The sequence below is a fragment of the Syngnathus acus genome, chromosome 20 (assembly GCF_901709675.1).
Source record: "Syngnathus acus chromosome 20, fSynAcu1.2, whole genome shotgun sequence".
Taxonomy (NCBI): domain Eukaryota; kingdom Metazoa; phylum Chordata; class Actinopteri; order Syngnathiformes; family Syngnathidae; genus Syngnathus; species Syngnathus acus.
In genome coordinates, this window is record NC_051104.1 from 946,623 (window position 1) to 963,536 (window position 16,914).

A 16,914-nucleotide genomic window follows, 5' to 3' on the forward strand; every position below is an offset into this window, starting at 1 on the left:
CTATTAAAGATTCTTCATTTGCATACGCGATGGAGTGCGGATGACGGAGGGCAATACAAAGATGCGTAAATTGCTCCAGCTCAAACTCGTTAATTGCTTGAAAGTACGCTCGATTGTGCGTATGGGCAAGGATGCTGTAAATTAGCGGCCTGTCGGAGCCAGCTGTGAGTCGTGAGTGGACAGATGGGCCGTCGGACGGGGTCTTGGATGTCGTGGCACACTCACTTGTTAGCTTCTGCTGTTGCTGTTTTTGGATGCTAGATTTAAATCTTGTCAAATTCTTACGTAACTTGCTAAGGTGCCAAATTTTGGCTCAATTTTTTCCAAGAGTTAAAATTCTTTCCGTATGCTGAACCGACCAATAGGGATGATGTCATTGTCCGGCTATGTGTGAGTCACTTGTTTTTATTTGTTTCCTGCTCAAGGCTTCCTTTGATAAGGTTAAACGAGGTACCGAATGATGGATTACAGGGCTAAGGATTTTTTGTTGTTGTTAGCGACGTTAGCAAAAAAAAAAAAAAAAAAAAAAGAGTGTGATGATTCCTCCTTTTTCATCTTTCCTCCCAGGGCAAAACACATTCATTATTAATGCAGAGTGGCGAGCCGGTGATGGATTGGACTTCTAAACCGTGCTGTGCTCTTGCCGTTATTTATCAAAACAATGTGGAGTTCATACGCGCTTCATTTATCCTTTCCTCTTTTCTTCCCTCTCCCTTTTCTTTGGCTTTTTATCCATCCCCCTTCCCTCCGGGTGCGTTTGCTCATTTTTCATCCTGTGACGGCGGAGGCTCCAGTTGGCGGCTGCGTTTAGCCGCGCCAGCTGCACCCTCCGCTGATGACGCCTAATCAAACTTCATTTTAAAATCACAGATGGCTTAAAAAGTGTTGATAGATGGCTGAAGGGGGAGCAAATTGTCTGAACGGCTCAAATGGGAAAAAGTTTATCTCCTTAAATTATCTTGCAAGGGTTATTCTGTGTGGCATCATCTATCGCGTACGTGTGTTGATAGTTGATCTGTGTGTGTGCGTGCACAAAATAAACAAATGCACAAAAGTTCCAGTGGTGTTTTGACCAATTGATTTATTGATCATCATATGACAATCAAGAGAAATAAGAAAATTAATTGATTCCCCCTTCTGCCAAATCCAACCAAAAATTGGCCACAAATGACTCCGCCCTCCTTTAATCTTCGCTCCTGCGAGCAAATATCAACCTGCCTTTTACAGCCTGTTACAACCCCATTATAACCTTCTCTAACAATGGAATATTCATAGATCAATAAACTCGTGGCTATTAATTATACTCTAAATCAGGGGTCTCAAACTCCAGTCCTCGGGGGCCGCATTCCTACATGTTTTCCAAGTTTCCCTCGTTAAACACACCTGATTCAAATGATCAGTTCATCCTCACGTTCTGCAGGAGCCTGATAATTGAGTCAGGTGTGTTTAACGAGGGAAACTTGGAAAACATGTAGGCATGCGGCCCCCGAGGACTGGAGTTTGAGACCCCTGCTCTAAATGAAGTACATTGATTTATATTTAACGAAACCAAGTGCAAACAAAAACACCTGTGCCTAGTCGTGGTCACGTGACACCACGTACAAAGATGATGACGGGAAACAAACGACAGCTGACAAGAAAGAGAAAATTGTTTCAAGAGACAATATTATGAGTTACTCAAAATAAGGATTTGGGTCACGCAGGTGATTCTTACGCTCGGGCTAATTTGCGGCAACAACCCATATAACATCTTTCCGTTTTCAATATCCTAGAAACATGATTTTATGCTACGTCTGCTATCAAAACATTGAGAGAGACGATAGCAAACGTACAACAATATGGAAGCCGGACACATTGCCGTGGTAACCGCGTTCAGTTCAACAGGTAGAGATTGACTGTCAAGAGCGAGGGGGGATCTTGTGCATCGGAGTCTCCAATAACAAGGCCCAGAGGCAAAGCTTTAATGGACGTGACGTCATTTGGACGAGGAGAAGGCAGGAGCGAGTAATGAAACTAAATTAGGGTTCCCCAGACCTTTAAGGTTTTTGAACGTCTGCGCCAAACAATAAATGAAAACCATCGATTTAACTCATTCACTGCCATTGACAGCTATAGACGTCCATTTTAACTGGGCTGGCAGTGAGAGCATCAGTATGTCTCTCCGGCAAGTGTCCGTGGGCTGAGGGAGGATCGGCGCATGACTCTGAATAATAAAACAGACATGGTGCCACTGCTGCACACATGTGTACTTTGGCACTCTGCTGGTAGATGAACAATGCTTCCAGATTCTCCAAGGACTGGAGGGAGTGGTAATGAGGGTTGAAGGATGATGCTGATGGGGCTAAACGCGTGTGCTGGATCTTGTTGTGTTATTGCAGGACACCTCGTTTGGAAGCTGAACGTGCCAATTAATCCTAGTTAGCCCGTGTGTGTGGCTGTCTTTCAATCACTCCAAGTGGAGGCCACTTATTCATAGCGGTATTATTATTAGCACGCACAATTTCATCTCTCTGCCTCTTGAATAATTAGTTGGAAGGAGAGCTTGATGCATATGTTGGGAAAAATGGAAACAATGGTAGCCATCTTGGGCAAATTTGTCTAGAAAAGGGATATTTTTGATGAATTTAATTCAGTTTTATTCCGAATAAATTTGGTCCATTCCGTGATGAGTTAGTGCTAGAGACTTTCTCTCTCTCAATGTTGCTGACATCATCTCGGGACCATTAAAATGCTCTGATCTGAGGATCTGACCGGGCCTGGCTCATGATGAAAGATACGCGGCGTAGCTTCACGCAAGGACGTGGAGGTCAGAGTTTTTGTAGAGGGAAATGGAATGGTGGAAATCGTGGAAATACGAAGGTTTGCAGTCGTTGAAAGTCATCCGGTTCACCTTCGATCGGTGCTGTGAAATTCAAGCAAACCGGCTTCTTATTGTGGAGGCAGGGGAGGAGAGAAAACAACATTCCCAGATGGGAGGGAGGGAAAAAAACGACAGGATTTAATGATTTGGAGGGAGGCGGGAGTCACGGGGAGATAAATGGACCCGACTCGCCGCGGGACAATCAAGGGAGATGTTCATTTACTTATTCAGCCTCCGAGGAAACTGTGCGACTCGATTCCATCCAATCACATCTTCATTGACGTAATTATGTAACTGGAACGCTACCTGGAATGAAACGGACGGTTTTGTTTTGTGTGATCTTATTTATACTAAAGAACTCAAGAATACATTTTGCAGTTTTATCAAGCACTCTGGTTTGGATCCAAGGTGCTAAAAAGTGAATACGTACAACCAGCATTTTGTGCTCGCGTTGTTTGGCTTGTGGCGTTTTCTCACAAGAAGAATCGTCGACTCATCAGCTGTCATTTGTTGTATGAACGCCGAGGCAAAAAGTGGCGGCAGCAGCAGTGTTGTTGTTGGTGGTGGTGTCGAGGGCTGGAGGGGGTTCTCGTATCGATTCATCCCCCGCAGCAACGTGCCAAGAAGCCGCTTTCATAATCCTTCCTGCCTAAATAATTCATCACTTGTCCTCAAAATTTCATCAGCCACGATGGAGACAATTTCCCCCTCCGAGGTGGTGGTGTGGTTTCAAAACGTACAAGTAGCATGATGATGATGATGATGAGTCACCATAAACCGGAAGGGGACTGAGGTTGACCTTTGCAGTACACCCGTGTGCCTAACTTGGTCCCAGAGTGCTGGAAAGCTGCCCACTTAGCTTGGCTAATGGTGTGTGCCGTGTTCCCCGCTGTGATGGGTTCAAAGCAGGGGAAACCTTTCATGTATATTTTATGCGTCTTAATCTGGCCTTGCTAATAATGGAAAAGATCTAAGGAAGATGGTGAAGCGTGTTCAATTGCACCAACGCATATCTGTCTGTCCATTCGCATCATCTTAGAAATATGTAAATATACTTGTTTTTTTGTAGATGAGTACGTGTCATTTACAAATTCATAATTACAAGTTGTACTTTCGCACTGCCCCCCCTTGCCCCAGCAGACTGAAAATATCCGTCTTGTGGGTTGATGGCTCCGGCTCAAGACAAGATGTGATATCTATTATTATTGCTTCTTGGATATAGTCCGGTGTTTTTTTTTTTTTTTCAAGGCTGCAGGAAGACAAACGGCGCCTCGCTTTGTTGTTTAGTTCATTGTCACAACTCACGCATGACATCTCATTTGCAGTTAAGTCTGCACCATTGACTTGTTATGGCCAAACATGTAAAAATAAGCGCGGACTTACACCTGCTACTCAATGACTATGAACGGAGCATGAGCAACTCATAAGCGACGTCTGTCTTCACATTCTAACAAAATGTAAGTATCTGAGTGAGTTTTGTGAGATCTGAATTTTTATTTTTTTGAGATACAAGCTAAAATCTGTGACCTAATATATATACATATATATTAGGGTCCTGCATCTCTATGTCCACAAAAGACGTTGTACAGTCGTTAAAGTCGAGCAACAAGCACAACTTTCCTGACCCAAAAGTACTCTAATTTATTTTCTGTACTTCATAGTTATGTAATTTGTGCTCAGTCAAGGTTTTTGTGAAGCCCCTAAAGCAATGACTTCCACATCACAGCGTTATTAATAGCAACATGAGTCGGCAGCTCGGGAGAAAAGTGGCCGGTGCTGCATCATCCTGGACTGAGTTTTTTCTCTTTTTTTTCTTATTAAACTGAAGCTCAGCACACACACACAAAAAAAATCATAACACCAAGATGCCACCTAACCCTAACCCTAACGGTTTCATTTCCATCCAGCGGGTTACAAACTATCCCCACCACCACCAACCACCTCGTTCCCTTTCCCTGCCCCTAAGCGGGATAATAATGGCTGCCAGTCAGACGATCGGCTCTAATTGCGGCGCTGTTTGTCGCTAATCAAAGGTTGAGCCGGCTGACATTTTCTTGGCGCGATCTACAGAGGATGAGGCTGATTTTGTTGAAATTGCGTCAAAAGGTCAAACCGTGGCGGGTCTTGACTTTTAGTGTGTGTGTGTGTGTGTGTGTGTGTGTGTGTGTGTGTGTGTGTGTGTGTGTGTGTGTGTGTGTGTGTGTGTGTGTGTGTGTGTGTGTGTGTGTGTGTGTGTGATCTGCGTGTTTAATTTGATCTTTTTTTCCATCCAGACGATTGTCACCAATCTGGATTTGTGTCCGTCCGTTAATACGAAGTTTATCCGTCAGCATCTGCAAGCTGACGGCTTGTGAAATATTCCTTTTGTCTACGCCACTTTTCCCTGATTGCGTTTGTACTGCAAAAATTCCCAAGGGGGCATTTCTGTATTCCGCCGCTTTGCTTCTGTCTCCGCATTGCTACACTGCTTCTTCGCAAATGCAGGTATGGCCCAATCTCATTAACAATCTTTGGCATTTGTGCCGCATTGATTAATTAGGTGCACTCAGTCAGAAGTTGTTGTTTTTATGTCCTACTAAATGGTCATACCGTTAAAAAGTAAATTCGCCAAATGCATCCTGCAATAAATATGATTATCTTTTAACCGGGTAGAATTCCAAACAGGTAAACCTCATAAAGTGAGCGTTGAGTGTTGGTTATTATTGATAGGCGCAAGACTAAACACGGGCGCAGTTAAATGGGAAAGCCCTCTCGAGTCTTCTGTCGACTCCATTACGGTTGCAACTAATCTAATCGGAGCGCTTAATGGCCTGGTGACCGGGCGCTGCACATTATTTTGACTTTATGGACTCTCTGGACTCAAACACAAAGGCAGGATTTATGCTGAAGGTCCAAGAGCGCAATTTTATTTAAACCCTTTGGCCTCTTTTTTTTAAATATTATTATGAGGCCGATTTTTGTCTCTCATACAGTTTATGGCATTAATTGATAATTTTTTTTAATTTGGTGCCATAGTTTTGCATGTCTATCTGTATTAAAATCATCTAACCAAAAAAAAATGTCATTTTTACAGGAGCTGGAACAAATTAATGGATTTAACAAAGAATTTTAATCAATAATCTAGTTGCAATTTGTTTCCCCTCAGATTAATTTCAGTTCATTTCAATGGGAGAAATTAATTTGATACATTATCAAATGGAGGGATATTAAACGACATGCACTTTCTGAGAGTCCCCGAGTCGAACTCCACAGAGGAGCAATTTGCTTGAATTCAATGAAGTATGTATGCGCGTTCATCTTTAATTCACTGCTTTATCTTATGCGTGCTAAATTGCGCGGGTGACATCGGAGGTCATTTTGCCAGGTGGGACTGCTGCTTTGTGATTCAAGGCAAGTGCATTGACACTTTATTATAAAGGCAGCGGCGTACCAGACATACTTTCTCGACTTTTCAGGGCTGGTGTTCTAGTTTTTCCCTGTTTTAAAGAGATATTGTTTGCGATATTTTCTATAAACACCTGCAGAAGGATGTGATTTGATCTTCCAGCGGGGAGGTCTTACCTCTGACTCCGGCTTCTCGGCACTCGTTGCCCCCGAAAGCAAAGGCCCTGCCTTGCAAAACCAACGGGGTCACCAAGCGCATCGGAGTGGAAACAGGCAAGCTGCTATCTTCCACAATGTCAGCCAAATTTGAATTTAACAGAGATCGTTGTGAGGACAATGTGAGCTTTCAATTGTGCGACGCGCATGCTTGGACATTTTGGAGATACCACAGTGGAATGCTGTGTCGGGCTTTTTTTTTTGTTGTTTTAAAAATTAAAAACTATGTAAACTAGACTAGAGCTGAACAAATAATCGAATTCAAATCGAAGACATATTTTTGGCGCTGTTGATTCAGTGTCGACTAAATTGCTGTATAAAGAAGGCGACATTTTGAAATCAAAACTCAACCAGTCTTTTTTTTCCCTAGAGAGACGCAAAATTCTAGATGCTGGTTGTGTGTTTTTTGTTTTTTAGAATATCCGACTGAATTGATAAAAGATCATATTGGGCGTTAGAAGGATCCTCTGTGTTCGGAATGAATTTTTTTTTGTGGGGCAATTTAAAGGCACTGAAGTGTGAAGCGGCTGTTTCAATGCAAGGGAGAATAAACTGATGGCGAGAAGAAGATGAAGAAGAGGGAGGGAGGGGGGAGGAGCTCCCTCAGACTTTACTGTGTATTCTTGTCATTGTGTGCTTCCACAATGACAAGATTACACTTTGCATGTGTCATTTTGGGGCCACTTTAAGCATCGAGAATCATGTTTTTTTTTGTCTCGTCTCTGTTTTATCACACCACAACAAAGGCTGAGTGGGGGAAGAAAAATATGTCTGCAACCTCTGGTGTTAAATGTCAGTTAGCGTGCAATACCGAATCAATACACGGGATAAAAGGCGTAGTAACTCTTTGCTTGTTTACTGGATATTCCCCTCCCCCCCACCACCACCACATAATGGAGGTCACGTGAGCGTTGGATGAGAGTAAAGCCAACGATTGTAAACATTGGAAAAACAAGACTGTTCACATCGACGACGAGGACTTTGGCAGCTCCGCAGCAGTCGAGGCATTGTCCACAGTGCATCATCCCGCAAGGAAAAAAAACAATTGAAGTTGAAAATAATCTAGTCTGACGTCGGCCTACTCGAACATGGCATTGATTGTCTTTGACCTTAAACATATTTTTTTTCATCCACTAGTTTCACTTGTACAAATGATATGGAGACTGGAAAACATTTTTTTTCTTCCAAACATTCAAAAAATAACATCCACTTTTAAATTTACACAAACGTCACAGCAGAGGTTCTCAAACTGGTGGCTGGTTCAAGATTCATACTTTGCTTGAATTATAATTTGCAAATTTATTTAAATCAAATTTGATATACCGAAAGCACTGCAGGTATCGGTACTTGGTATCAAAGAGTGAATATTTGTATCGGTGGTATCGAACCCATCGCTAATTGTGATGATTGGATTGTAAGGTGGTCTTTGGAAAAACATTTTCAAGGAGCTCCTGATCCAGACCCAAAAAGTTTGAGAACCCCTGCGCAAAGAGATTTTCATTGTCATTAGTAGGCCTGGCAACGAATGGCATCCAGTGTTCCGATAGAAAAAAGCGATCGGTCCTTGCAGGCGCCGTTCAAAAGGCGCTACATTCCCAATGTGAGGCCAACGAGATTCCCCCACTTTGCGTCTTTGGCGGCGTCTTCACAGCTTGGAATGCGTCAGTAATGATTTGCTCAGGTCCTTGGCCTCACCGGCGGTCCGCACGCGCTCGTAGCCCAGCACAGACATGGAGTAATGGCAGTAGTCCTCCACCTGCTTGATCTGCTGGATGCTGAGCACCGTCCGCCAGGCGCTGGCCGCCTGCGTGGCGTTGCGCGACGACACGATGAAGGGCTTGGACGACGAGTTGGATCCGCTGGTCATGTTGAGGGCAAACGACTCGATGTCGCGGTTGGCCGTCAGATTGGCAAAGCGGTAGATGCCGCGCAGCGTCTTCACCGGGTTGTCCACCAGGTCCTCGTAACGCACGGCCATGTAGTTGCCCTTGAGCCAACCAGGCGGGTTCAACGCCGTCCTCAGCGTCCGGGAGGTGCGGTCACAGATTACCTCCATGGCGCCGATGGAGTGGTAGTCCGAGCCGTCCTTCTTGTTGGCCTTGTGGCTGGCATCCACGAACGGGATCCGGCGGAGTTTGGGGTCCCGGCTGCGCACCACCTGCAGGTTCTCCCGGATGAGGCCGTGCCGGGACTTGATGCGGGAGTTGGCTACCGCCCGCGGGTCTCGGACCAGGTGAATCACCTTCAGGTCCAAGGAGGGGTCCTCCATGAGGGGCGCCAGAACGTTGACGTCCAGAATGCGCACCCCTTTGATGACCACCGTGTTGTACTTGAGGCACTCGTCTTCTAGCAGCCGGAGGCTTTGCGGGGGGCACTTTTTGCACACTTTTTCGTCCACCATCCCCACCACGTCCTTCCTGTAGGCCGAGCAGAGCGGGTAGGAGCACACCACCTTGTTAAGCGTGGCGCCGAACAACCCCAACGAGGTGAAATTTTTACCCCCGGGGCTGTTGTAAAGCTGAAAGACGGACAAGTCGCAGCGGTACAGCGAGCTCAGCATGTCGCGCGCCGCCCCTTGCAGAGACACGGCGTCGCCCGGGTACAGCTTCTGCCAGATGTGCCACATGGGCTCGTACAGGAAGAACACATCGGGGTTCTGGTTGAAGAGCTCGCCGAAGAAGGACGAGCCCGAGCGCCACGTCGTCAGCACGTAGATGAGTTGCCTCTTCTTGGCTAGCGAGGGCCTGTAGAGGTAGCGCAGGTCAGAGCGACCCTGGTAGGCGGCGCCCCTCATGGGGTGGCTGCAAGGCTGCGGCTCCTTGGTCCACTTGTAGTTGGCCAAGTTGAGCATGGTCAGCACCAGGAGCAGGAAGTAGGCCGCAAACAGCACAATCCGCTTCCTGCGCAGCACTTTCATCACGATGCCGGGCTGCGCTATTATCTTGGTATGGTTCCTGTAGGTCTTGAGCTTCCTGCCGAAGCCAGCATCCTTCTCCCAGGGTGCTGTCAACTTCAGCGGAGGGTGAAATGTCTTGCCTCTCATCTGTGCCCACGACACAGCCCCCACCCCCCCAAAAGTGACTCTCCTTACATGCACACGAGACGTGGAGGGGATATGGAGAAGCAAAAAAAAGGAGGGGGGGGGGGGTCTAGACAAGGATGATTCTTTTATATAATCCCCGCCGATCCCAAATCCGGCTATGATGTTTGGCGCTGCACTGCGCAACGGGTCTTCATGGCAACGCCGGATGAGAGCGGAGGTAACAAGGAGGCGAGTCGTTATTGTCCCAGACGCCCATGTTGGAGCCGGAGCACTCCCCCACGCGCTCTCGCCGCGGGACGCGTCCTCCTCCCACCCCCACTCCCGAAAATGCGCATCCCAGACAATAAAATAGTCCCCCCTCCCTTCTCACCAGTGCGGCGAGGAGGCTTGGCGGAGCTCACCGCGACTCAATCCACATCCGCTGCGAGGAAGCCACACATCCACATAAATGCAGTTTTTGGATATTTTGAAGAGCGTTTGCACACTTCCTCCCGTTTTGCTCCCGCTTTGACAAATACGTACACTGGACACATTCAATCTGAGGTTTACGGCGAAGCTCCGCCTGCGGATTAACACCATTGGTTACTATATGACGTCATGTCGGCGTTTTTGCCTGCGATTGGTTGGGCAGGCCGTCGGTCTGACTAATATTGTGACGTCCCATGTCTGAAAAAATTAGTCAAATCTGTTGATATTTTTACTTTATTCTATGATTTGAGACATACAAAAACGTCAACATCGTGACTGCGGTGGTGTACTTGTTTGTTTAAAGTGATGCTTCATCGAACATTTGCGTTTGTTAGACTCAAATTTACACATTTGTGATTTTTGTCACAATATTGTGAAATATTGAATCCTGGTCGATTGACATCGTCACACAATGTGTATACTCTGTTTACCAAAATATTAAAAACGGACTGCAGATGATTTAGATTATGGTGTAGCCTTTGACCCCAGCATTGTTCAATATTTCCGCTCCTTTTCTGCATGTTCGGGCCTGTTCCGTGGACCACTTAGTTTTCCATGTCCATTTCCAAGCTTTCTCCCTAAGCGGGGGGAAATTATACTTCATATGTCAAGTTATTTTGCTCCCCTGAGTTCATGTAACGGATTACATTAAATCTACGCGCACACTGCCCTCTGCTGCTTGTTACAACTACTGCAATTTATTGTAATTGTAAAACACGTAACAGAACACGTTATTGTTTACACTTGTACCATCCTATACAAATAGTTCTCAACCCGGCAGTACGACATTTCAGGGCGTCTAACATAATACAAACGTTTAAAAATGAAAACTAAAATCATATTGGAATCATAATCATAAGAGCATCGTTTATGCTTCATAATTGTATTTGTGTTTATTGTTTTTTTCTCCATTTTTATGGTATTGCTATCATCATTATGAAAATTACAATCACTGTACAGTATTTCGATGACGCGCTGAAAAGCTGCAGTGAAAATGGGGGGTCTATTACGCAATCGACATCTGCAGGCGCGCATGCGCAGTAGGCGCCTCGGCCCAAGCATCACCATCAGAAGCAGCAGCAGCATCAGGACCACCGAGCTCTCCCCCCACCCCCATCAACGATGATGGCGCATGTAAACACGGCGCTCGTCCTCTCGTCTTCCCGGACCCTCAACCGCCACTTCCTCCCGTCGATCTGACGTCACGACCGCGTTCTCGCGTGCATGCGTGCGTGCGCAAGCAAGCTTTGGACTCCGGCTGACATTGTAATGGTCACACCGCGAAGCGCTTGCAACAAAAGGCAGCCTTGAGAAACCCCCTCGGCTCTAGAGTAGGGGGGATATGCACGTCAGTGTTTGGCCCAGCTCGCTCTCTGTCGTGATGGCAGCGCTGTACCAGGGCACGGACGCTTCCTCCCCGGATAAATTCCTCGCCCTGAAAGACGTCAGGGAAGTGAAGGAGGAGACCACGCTGGATGAGAAGCTCTTTCTGCTTGCCTGCGAGAAAGGTCAGTGCACAATCAAGTGTTATTATGACATGGACAAAAGTATTGAAACACCTCCTTTCTTAGTTGCCCCATCATGGGACGATCGTGTGCTTGCATTGTTTGTTTTGGATTAATTTAAACCCAAATTAGATTTATTTTTGGGTGAAGGATGAAAAGAGCGCCAAAAGAGCGACTGCACATAATTTCTGGATTTGCTCTAATTCATGAAAAAATATAGGTACAAAAACCTTGATACTTATAGTGTATGATCAAATTGGCTGGTGCGCACAAAAACCTGACCACCTCTTGCAGAGGAAGCATAAAGGAACGAAGGCATGTGGATGGGACGGTGACAGGCAGGACACATAACAGCACTCGTGACCATATAAAGTATCCAAACGTGGCCCAGAAACCGGAGCAGCCCTTTGTGGGAGCTGTAACTGTAAACAGGAACTAGCCGGAAGCCGAACACCCTACTGGGATTGCTAATCCGTGTCGACTCAGCGCTTCTTTGGTCACCAGGTGACTACTACATGGTGAAGAAACTACTGGAGGAAAACAGGCACGGCGAGCTCAACGTCAACAGCGTGGACGTGCTCGGCCGCGACGCCGTCACCATCACCATCGAGAACGAGAACCTCAACATTCTGCAGCTTCTGCTCGAGCACGGCTGCCAGGTAGTAAACACACACACACACACGTCGGCTGTTTTCGTTTGCGTCGTACTCTGAGCTTTGTTGCCTCACAGGCCACAGACGCCCTGCTGGTGGCCATCGACTCGGAAGTGGTGGGAGCTGTGGACATCCTCCTCAACCACAGACCCAGACGCGCATCCAAGCCATCCATCGCCGTGAGTCCTGAAGAAAAAGAACTGTCAACACAGTAAAATCGCAATAGCTTATTAAATTTGCCGCCTTGTAGAAACTAATGCAACGAATCCAGAACCCCGAGTATTCCACGACCATGGACGTGGCTCCTGTCATCCTGGCGGCGCACAGGAACAACTACGAAATCCTGACCATGCTTCTGAAGCAGGATATCTCGCTGCCACGGCCGCACGCCGTCGGATGCGAGTGCACGCTCTGCAACGCCAAGAACAAGAAGGACAGCTTGCGGCATTCCAGGTGCGAAGAAATAGAAGACCCAGTTAGCTTATCTGTTCCAAGCTAATTTTCCCCCCTTTTCTCTGGAGGTTAGGTTCCGCTTGGACATCTACCGCTGCCTAGCTAGCCCTTCGCTCATTATGCTAACAGAGGAAGACCCCATCCTCAGGGCCTTTGAGCTGAGCACAGATCTCAAGGAGCTCAGCCTGGTGGAGGTGGAGTTCAGGTGCTTCCTGACACTAACAGAGAAATATTTTGCGTCTCTGGATTTGTTGTCGCTACCGTTAACGTTTCTACTGCCGTGCCTGATTGTGCAGGAACGACTACGAGGAGCTAGCCAAACAGTGCAAGATGTTCGCCAAGGACCTGCTGGCTCAGGCTCGCAACTCCAGAGAGCTGGAGGTCATCCTCAACCACACGTCCAACGAGGATCCGGTGGACAAGCGGGGGCTCCTGGAGGAGCGCATGAACCTCAGCCGCCTCAAACTGGCCATCAAGTACAACCAGAAGGAGGTCAGTCAGACAACGAGCGGTTTTTGCTCACACTTCTCTCCGCACGATAAACTGTTGACCATCATGGCCGGAAAGTTGGGTGAATTCTTTGCGTGCATGTGCTTTTCAGTTTGTGTCCCAGTCCAACTGTCAGCAGTTCCTCAACACGGTGTGGTTCGGCGAGACGGCCAGCTACCGTCGCAAGCACACCTGCCTGAAGATCGCCACGGTGCTGAGCGTGGCCGTGCTGTGGCCGCTGCTGTCTTTCTGTTACCTACTGGTGCCGCGTTCCCGCGTGGGCCAGATCATCCACACGCCCTTCGTCAAGTTCATCATCCACAGCGCTTCCTATTTTACCTTCCTACTACTGCTCAACCTCTACTCGCTAGTCTACAACGAAGGCAAGAAGAACACCATGGGCCCGGCGCTGGAGATGATAGACTACCTGCTCATCCTTTGGATCATAGGTGGGCTCAAAATGCTATGTTAGCCTGCTCATTTTGTGATAATTGTATGTCCATGTTCCTGCAACTGCACATGTCCGTGTTCCTGCAACTGCATAACTCTTGATCTAATGAGGCCAATCATATCCTTTAATTGGATGTCTAATATTGCCTAGTGGAGCATAAATGAGACATTTGCGTTATGAGCCTGGCTTCAGTCCAGCAGGGCTGTACTGTCTGTCCATAATGCTATCAGGCGTGTACACAACAAATAGCCGTCTTGATTCTAAACGATAGAGAGCCTGCTTTCACCAAATCGACATCCGCTCTTGAGCGATGACACGTGCTCAAGATCACGTGAGGCTGTTGAGACAGGGTGTCCGCTGCCAAGAAAGCATTAGCGCTATGGTCGACTCGCTGGAATGGCTGTCCGCCTTCTCGACCGTGATGGTTTGACTCATGCTCGCGGCAGTCAGGCAGAAGCTCGTCGTTCGGCCAGTCGTAACTCACCGCAGCAACAACCCCTGATAGCTTTTCCAATGTCAGCTATTAGCTTTGGGTTTTGTCATACAGAAGCGAGCTAGCAGATCTAAAATGGACAGTTGGGTACAAAAATGAACTGTGTCCTTCAGGAATGGTGTGGTCGGACGTGAAACGTCTTTGGTACGAGGGGCTGGAAGACTTCCTGGACGAGTCGAGGAACCAGCTGAGCTTTGTGATGAATTCCCTTTATTTGGCTACCTTTGCCCTCAAGATAGTTGCTAACAGCAAGGTACACACACACACACATATACACACATATACACTCATATACACACACGTTTTCTTTCCTCCGCAGTTCAAGAATGTGGAGGACACCGAGAGAAAGAACTGGGATGCTTTCCATCCCATCCTGGTGGCCGAGGGCTTGTTCGCCTTTGCCAACGTCCTCAGCTATCTGCGCCTCTTCTTCATGTACACCACCAGCTCCATCCTGGGGCCGCTGCAGGTAGGAGAGTAATGTTACTTACTTTGAAATAGGCTGTTGTGCGTGGGATGCAGTGATGGATGCGAGAAGCACATCTGTGAAAGAACAGCTCTGGAAAAAAAAGTGTTATGTCATCGCTGTTGTTGAAAGGACAAAAATCGGAAGATTAGCGTCGGGGTGCATGAAGCGGATGCCCACGTGTTTCCACATGTGTGAGTCAGTCGGTGCTGTGAAGGCTGTCTCTTATTTTACCTTGAGAATCCTCATCTGACTAATATCACCAAGTAAGAGGAAAGAGTGAATGGTGCATATTTCAGATCTGGTACATGGAGGTCTGGAATTGAAAAGTAAACAAACTTAGCATCTTTAAAAATAGAGATGATGATGTCCCGACACGCTGCGTTCCTCAAAGATGAACTTCTTGACAAAACAAACATGGTGGAAGATTTCAGTAAATAGGAATATAGTAGTCATAGGGACATAAAATGGCAGGCCACAGAATCTTGGCTCCAGGCAACCCTTGGTTAATTTTGATGTCCCTTTGGAAGTACAACCCTACGAACCGTTTGAAGACAATAGAGGATTTCCAGGGACATGGGTCCTTCTTGGAATCTGGAGAGAAATGGAATCAGGAACACTCAGATAAAGAGACCATATGACCATTCTTTAACTTTAACTTATTCAGTCCAGGAAGAGACAACGTCGGATGACTGGTAGTTAAATCTTGTGTGGTGCCAGATGAAGAACATGACCTGCATTGACCAGGACATAAGACCATTGATCCATTAGACATTGGAAGTATTCAGGAAATTATGATTCAAGGTTCCAGGGAAAAGAGGAGGTATGATTTGACAGCCTCATGGTATAAAAGCGCTTGAAACTATGAAAAACATATGGGGATAATTCAGGGTGACGTATCGTTAAACCCCAAGTACATGTGGAATAAAGCAAATGACAACCGCAAGACTCTCGTAAAAATAAACTATAAAATTGGGCTCATAAAATTGTGGTACAAGAGAATCAGTCCCGTAAATGTCTCGGCTGGCTCTTTATTTCTCGGCAGATCTCCATGGGTCAGATGCTGCAGGAGTTCGGTAAGTTCCTGGGTCTATTCCTGCTGGTCTTGTTCTCCTTCACTATCGGACTCACCCAGCTCTACGGAAAGGACCGGAAAGATCCGGATAAGAGTCCGCCTAGCGACTGCCAGGGTATTTTCTGCCAGCAGCAGAGCAACGACGCCTTCCACACGTACGTCTGGGTGTCGGTCAAAAGCGAACGTCGGGCTCGAGCCATCGTTTATGTCGTTCTCGTCTTTGCAGGTTTATGGGCACGTGCTACGCCCTCTTTTGGTACATTTTCTCGTTGGCTCACGTGGCGCTCTTCGTGACCCGCATCAGTTACACGGAGGAACTGCGCTCTTTTGTGGGCGCTCTGATTATCGGAACCTACAACATCGTGGTGGTCATTGTGTTGACAAAGCTGCTGGTGGCCATGCTCCATAAAAGTTTTAGACAAATTGCTGTGAGTATGACAATTTTAAATTTTCGGGTCTGGTGTCTGGATTTCAAATCAGGGTACCCAGTCAGATCATCTTAATGAATCCATCTTTGTGATTGTTTGATAGAATCACGAAGACAAGGAGTGGAAGTTCGCTCGAGCCAAATTGTGGCTCAGCTATTTTGACGACAAGTGTACGATGCCGCCCCCATTCAACATCCTGCCCTCGCCCAAGACCGTCTGCTACCTGCTCACCAGTATGAGCAAGTGGATCTGCTCGCATACCTCCAAGGGACGGGTCAAGAGACAGAACAGCCTGAAGGTAAGACCAATCGCTCAGGTGGTGATTTTCTGGAAAATGCATCACGGTTGCTTTGCTCTCCCGCGCAGGAATGGAAGAACCTGAAACAAAAACGCGACGAGAACTACCAGAAGATTATGTGCTGCCTGGTGCATCGATACCTGACATCCACGCGGCAGAAGATGCAGAGCACCGACCAAGCCACCGTGGAGAACCTCAACGACCTGCGCCAAGACCTGTCCAAGTTCCGCAACGAGATGCGGGACCTGCTGGGCTTCCGTACTTCCAAATACGCCATGTTCTACCCCAGGAGCTAGAAGCCTTTTTACCTTTGCTCTTGACTTCTCCTCCTGCTACTCATTTATTCTTTGAGAGGAAAACAAAAACTGACTGACTAAGGCGAACTAGAAACACAATCCATGCATTCTCCCGTTTTTCTAAAGACAGGAAGCCGTTGTTTTGAACAGAGATACCAATAAATATTTATGCAAAATTTCACCGCGGGGTGCAATGTTTATGCCCCTCCCCCCAATTTTATGACATCAAAGTACAGTCATTTTTGAACGTCCCGGTTCTCGAACAAATCGGAATTCGAACGAAAAATTCGAGAATTTTATGCTTCGGTTGTCGAACAAAATTCGGAGGTCGAACCT

General features: G+C 46.8%; 2 protein-coding genes across 3 annotated transcripts; one reads left to right on the forward strand and one right to left on the reverse strand.

Annotated features, from left to right (window-relative positions):
* Window positions 1-7,297: 7,297 nt before the first annotated feature.
* Window positions 7,298-10,041, reverse strand: chst2b (carbohydrate (N-acetylglucosamine-6-O) sulfotransferase 2b). The gene has a single exon (XM_037280297.1). It carries the CDS (start codon window positions 9,501-9,503, stop codon window positions 8,106-8,108), a length of 1,398 nt encoding a protein of 465 aa, XP_037136192.1. The 5' UTR covers window positions 9,504-10,041; the 3' UTR covers window positions 7,298-8,105.
* A 965-nt stretch (window positions 10,042-11,006) lies between these two features.
* trpc1 (transient receptor potential cation channel, subfamily C, member 1) lies at window positions 11,007-16,759 on the forward strand. 2 transcript variants are annotated; one of them, XM_037280213.1, is made up of 13 exons: window positions 11,007-11,479; window positions 11,981-12,135; window positions 12,207-12,308; window positions 12,380-12,582; window positions 12,656-12,787; window positions 12,879-13,074; window positions 13,184-13,520; window positions 14,129-14,268; window positions 14,335-14,484; window positions 15,527-15,711; window positions 15,783-15,984; window positions 16,088-16,282; window positions 16,351-16,759. In XM_037280213.1, exons 1-13 carry the CDS (start codon window positions 11,314-11,316, stop codon window positions 16,576-16,578), a joined length of 2,391 nt encoding a protein of 796 aa, XP_037136108.1. In that variant the 5' UTR covers window positions 11,007-11,313; the 3' UTR covers window positions 16,579-16,759. The 2 variants fall into 2 exon arrangements, with proteins under 2 accessions (XP_037136108.1, XP_037136107.1); XM_037280212.1 differs by having other exon boundaries at window positions 14,129-14,484.
* The last annotated feature ends 155 nt before the right edge of the window (window positions 16,760-16,914 follow it).

What these genes read in the sequence shown, in the direction of transcription:
- chst2b (XM_037280297.1), bottom strand. Translation starts at nt 9,503, where the DNA reads ATGAGAGGCAAGACATTTCACCCTCCGCTGAAGTTGACAGCACCCTGG.
- trpc1 (XM_037280212.1), top strand. Translation starts at nt 11,314, where the DNA reads ATGCACGTCAGTGTTTGGCCCAGCTCGCTCTCTGTCGTGATGGCAGCG. An exon ending in GACAGCTTGCGGCATTCCAG is followed by an intron (nt 12,583 to 12,655) that starts GTGCGAAGAAAT and finishes TCTGGAGGTTAG; the next exon opens with GTTCCGCTTGGACATCTACC. An exon ending in GCTCATCCTTTGGATCATAG is followed by an intron (nt 13,521 to 14,128) that starts GTGGGCTCAAAA and finishes TGTGTCCTTCAG; the next exon opens with GAATGGTGTGGTCGGACGTG.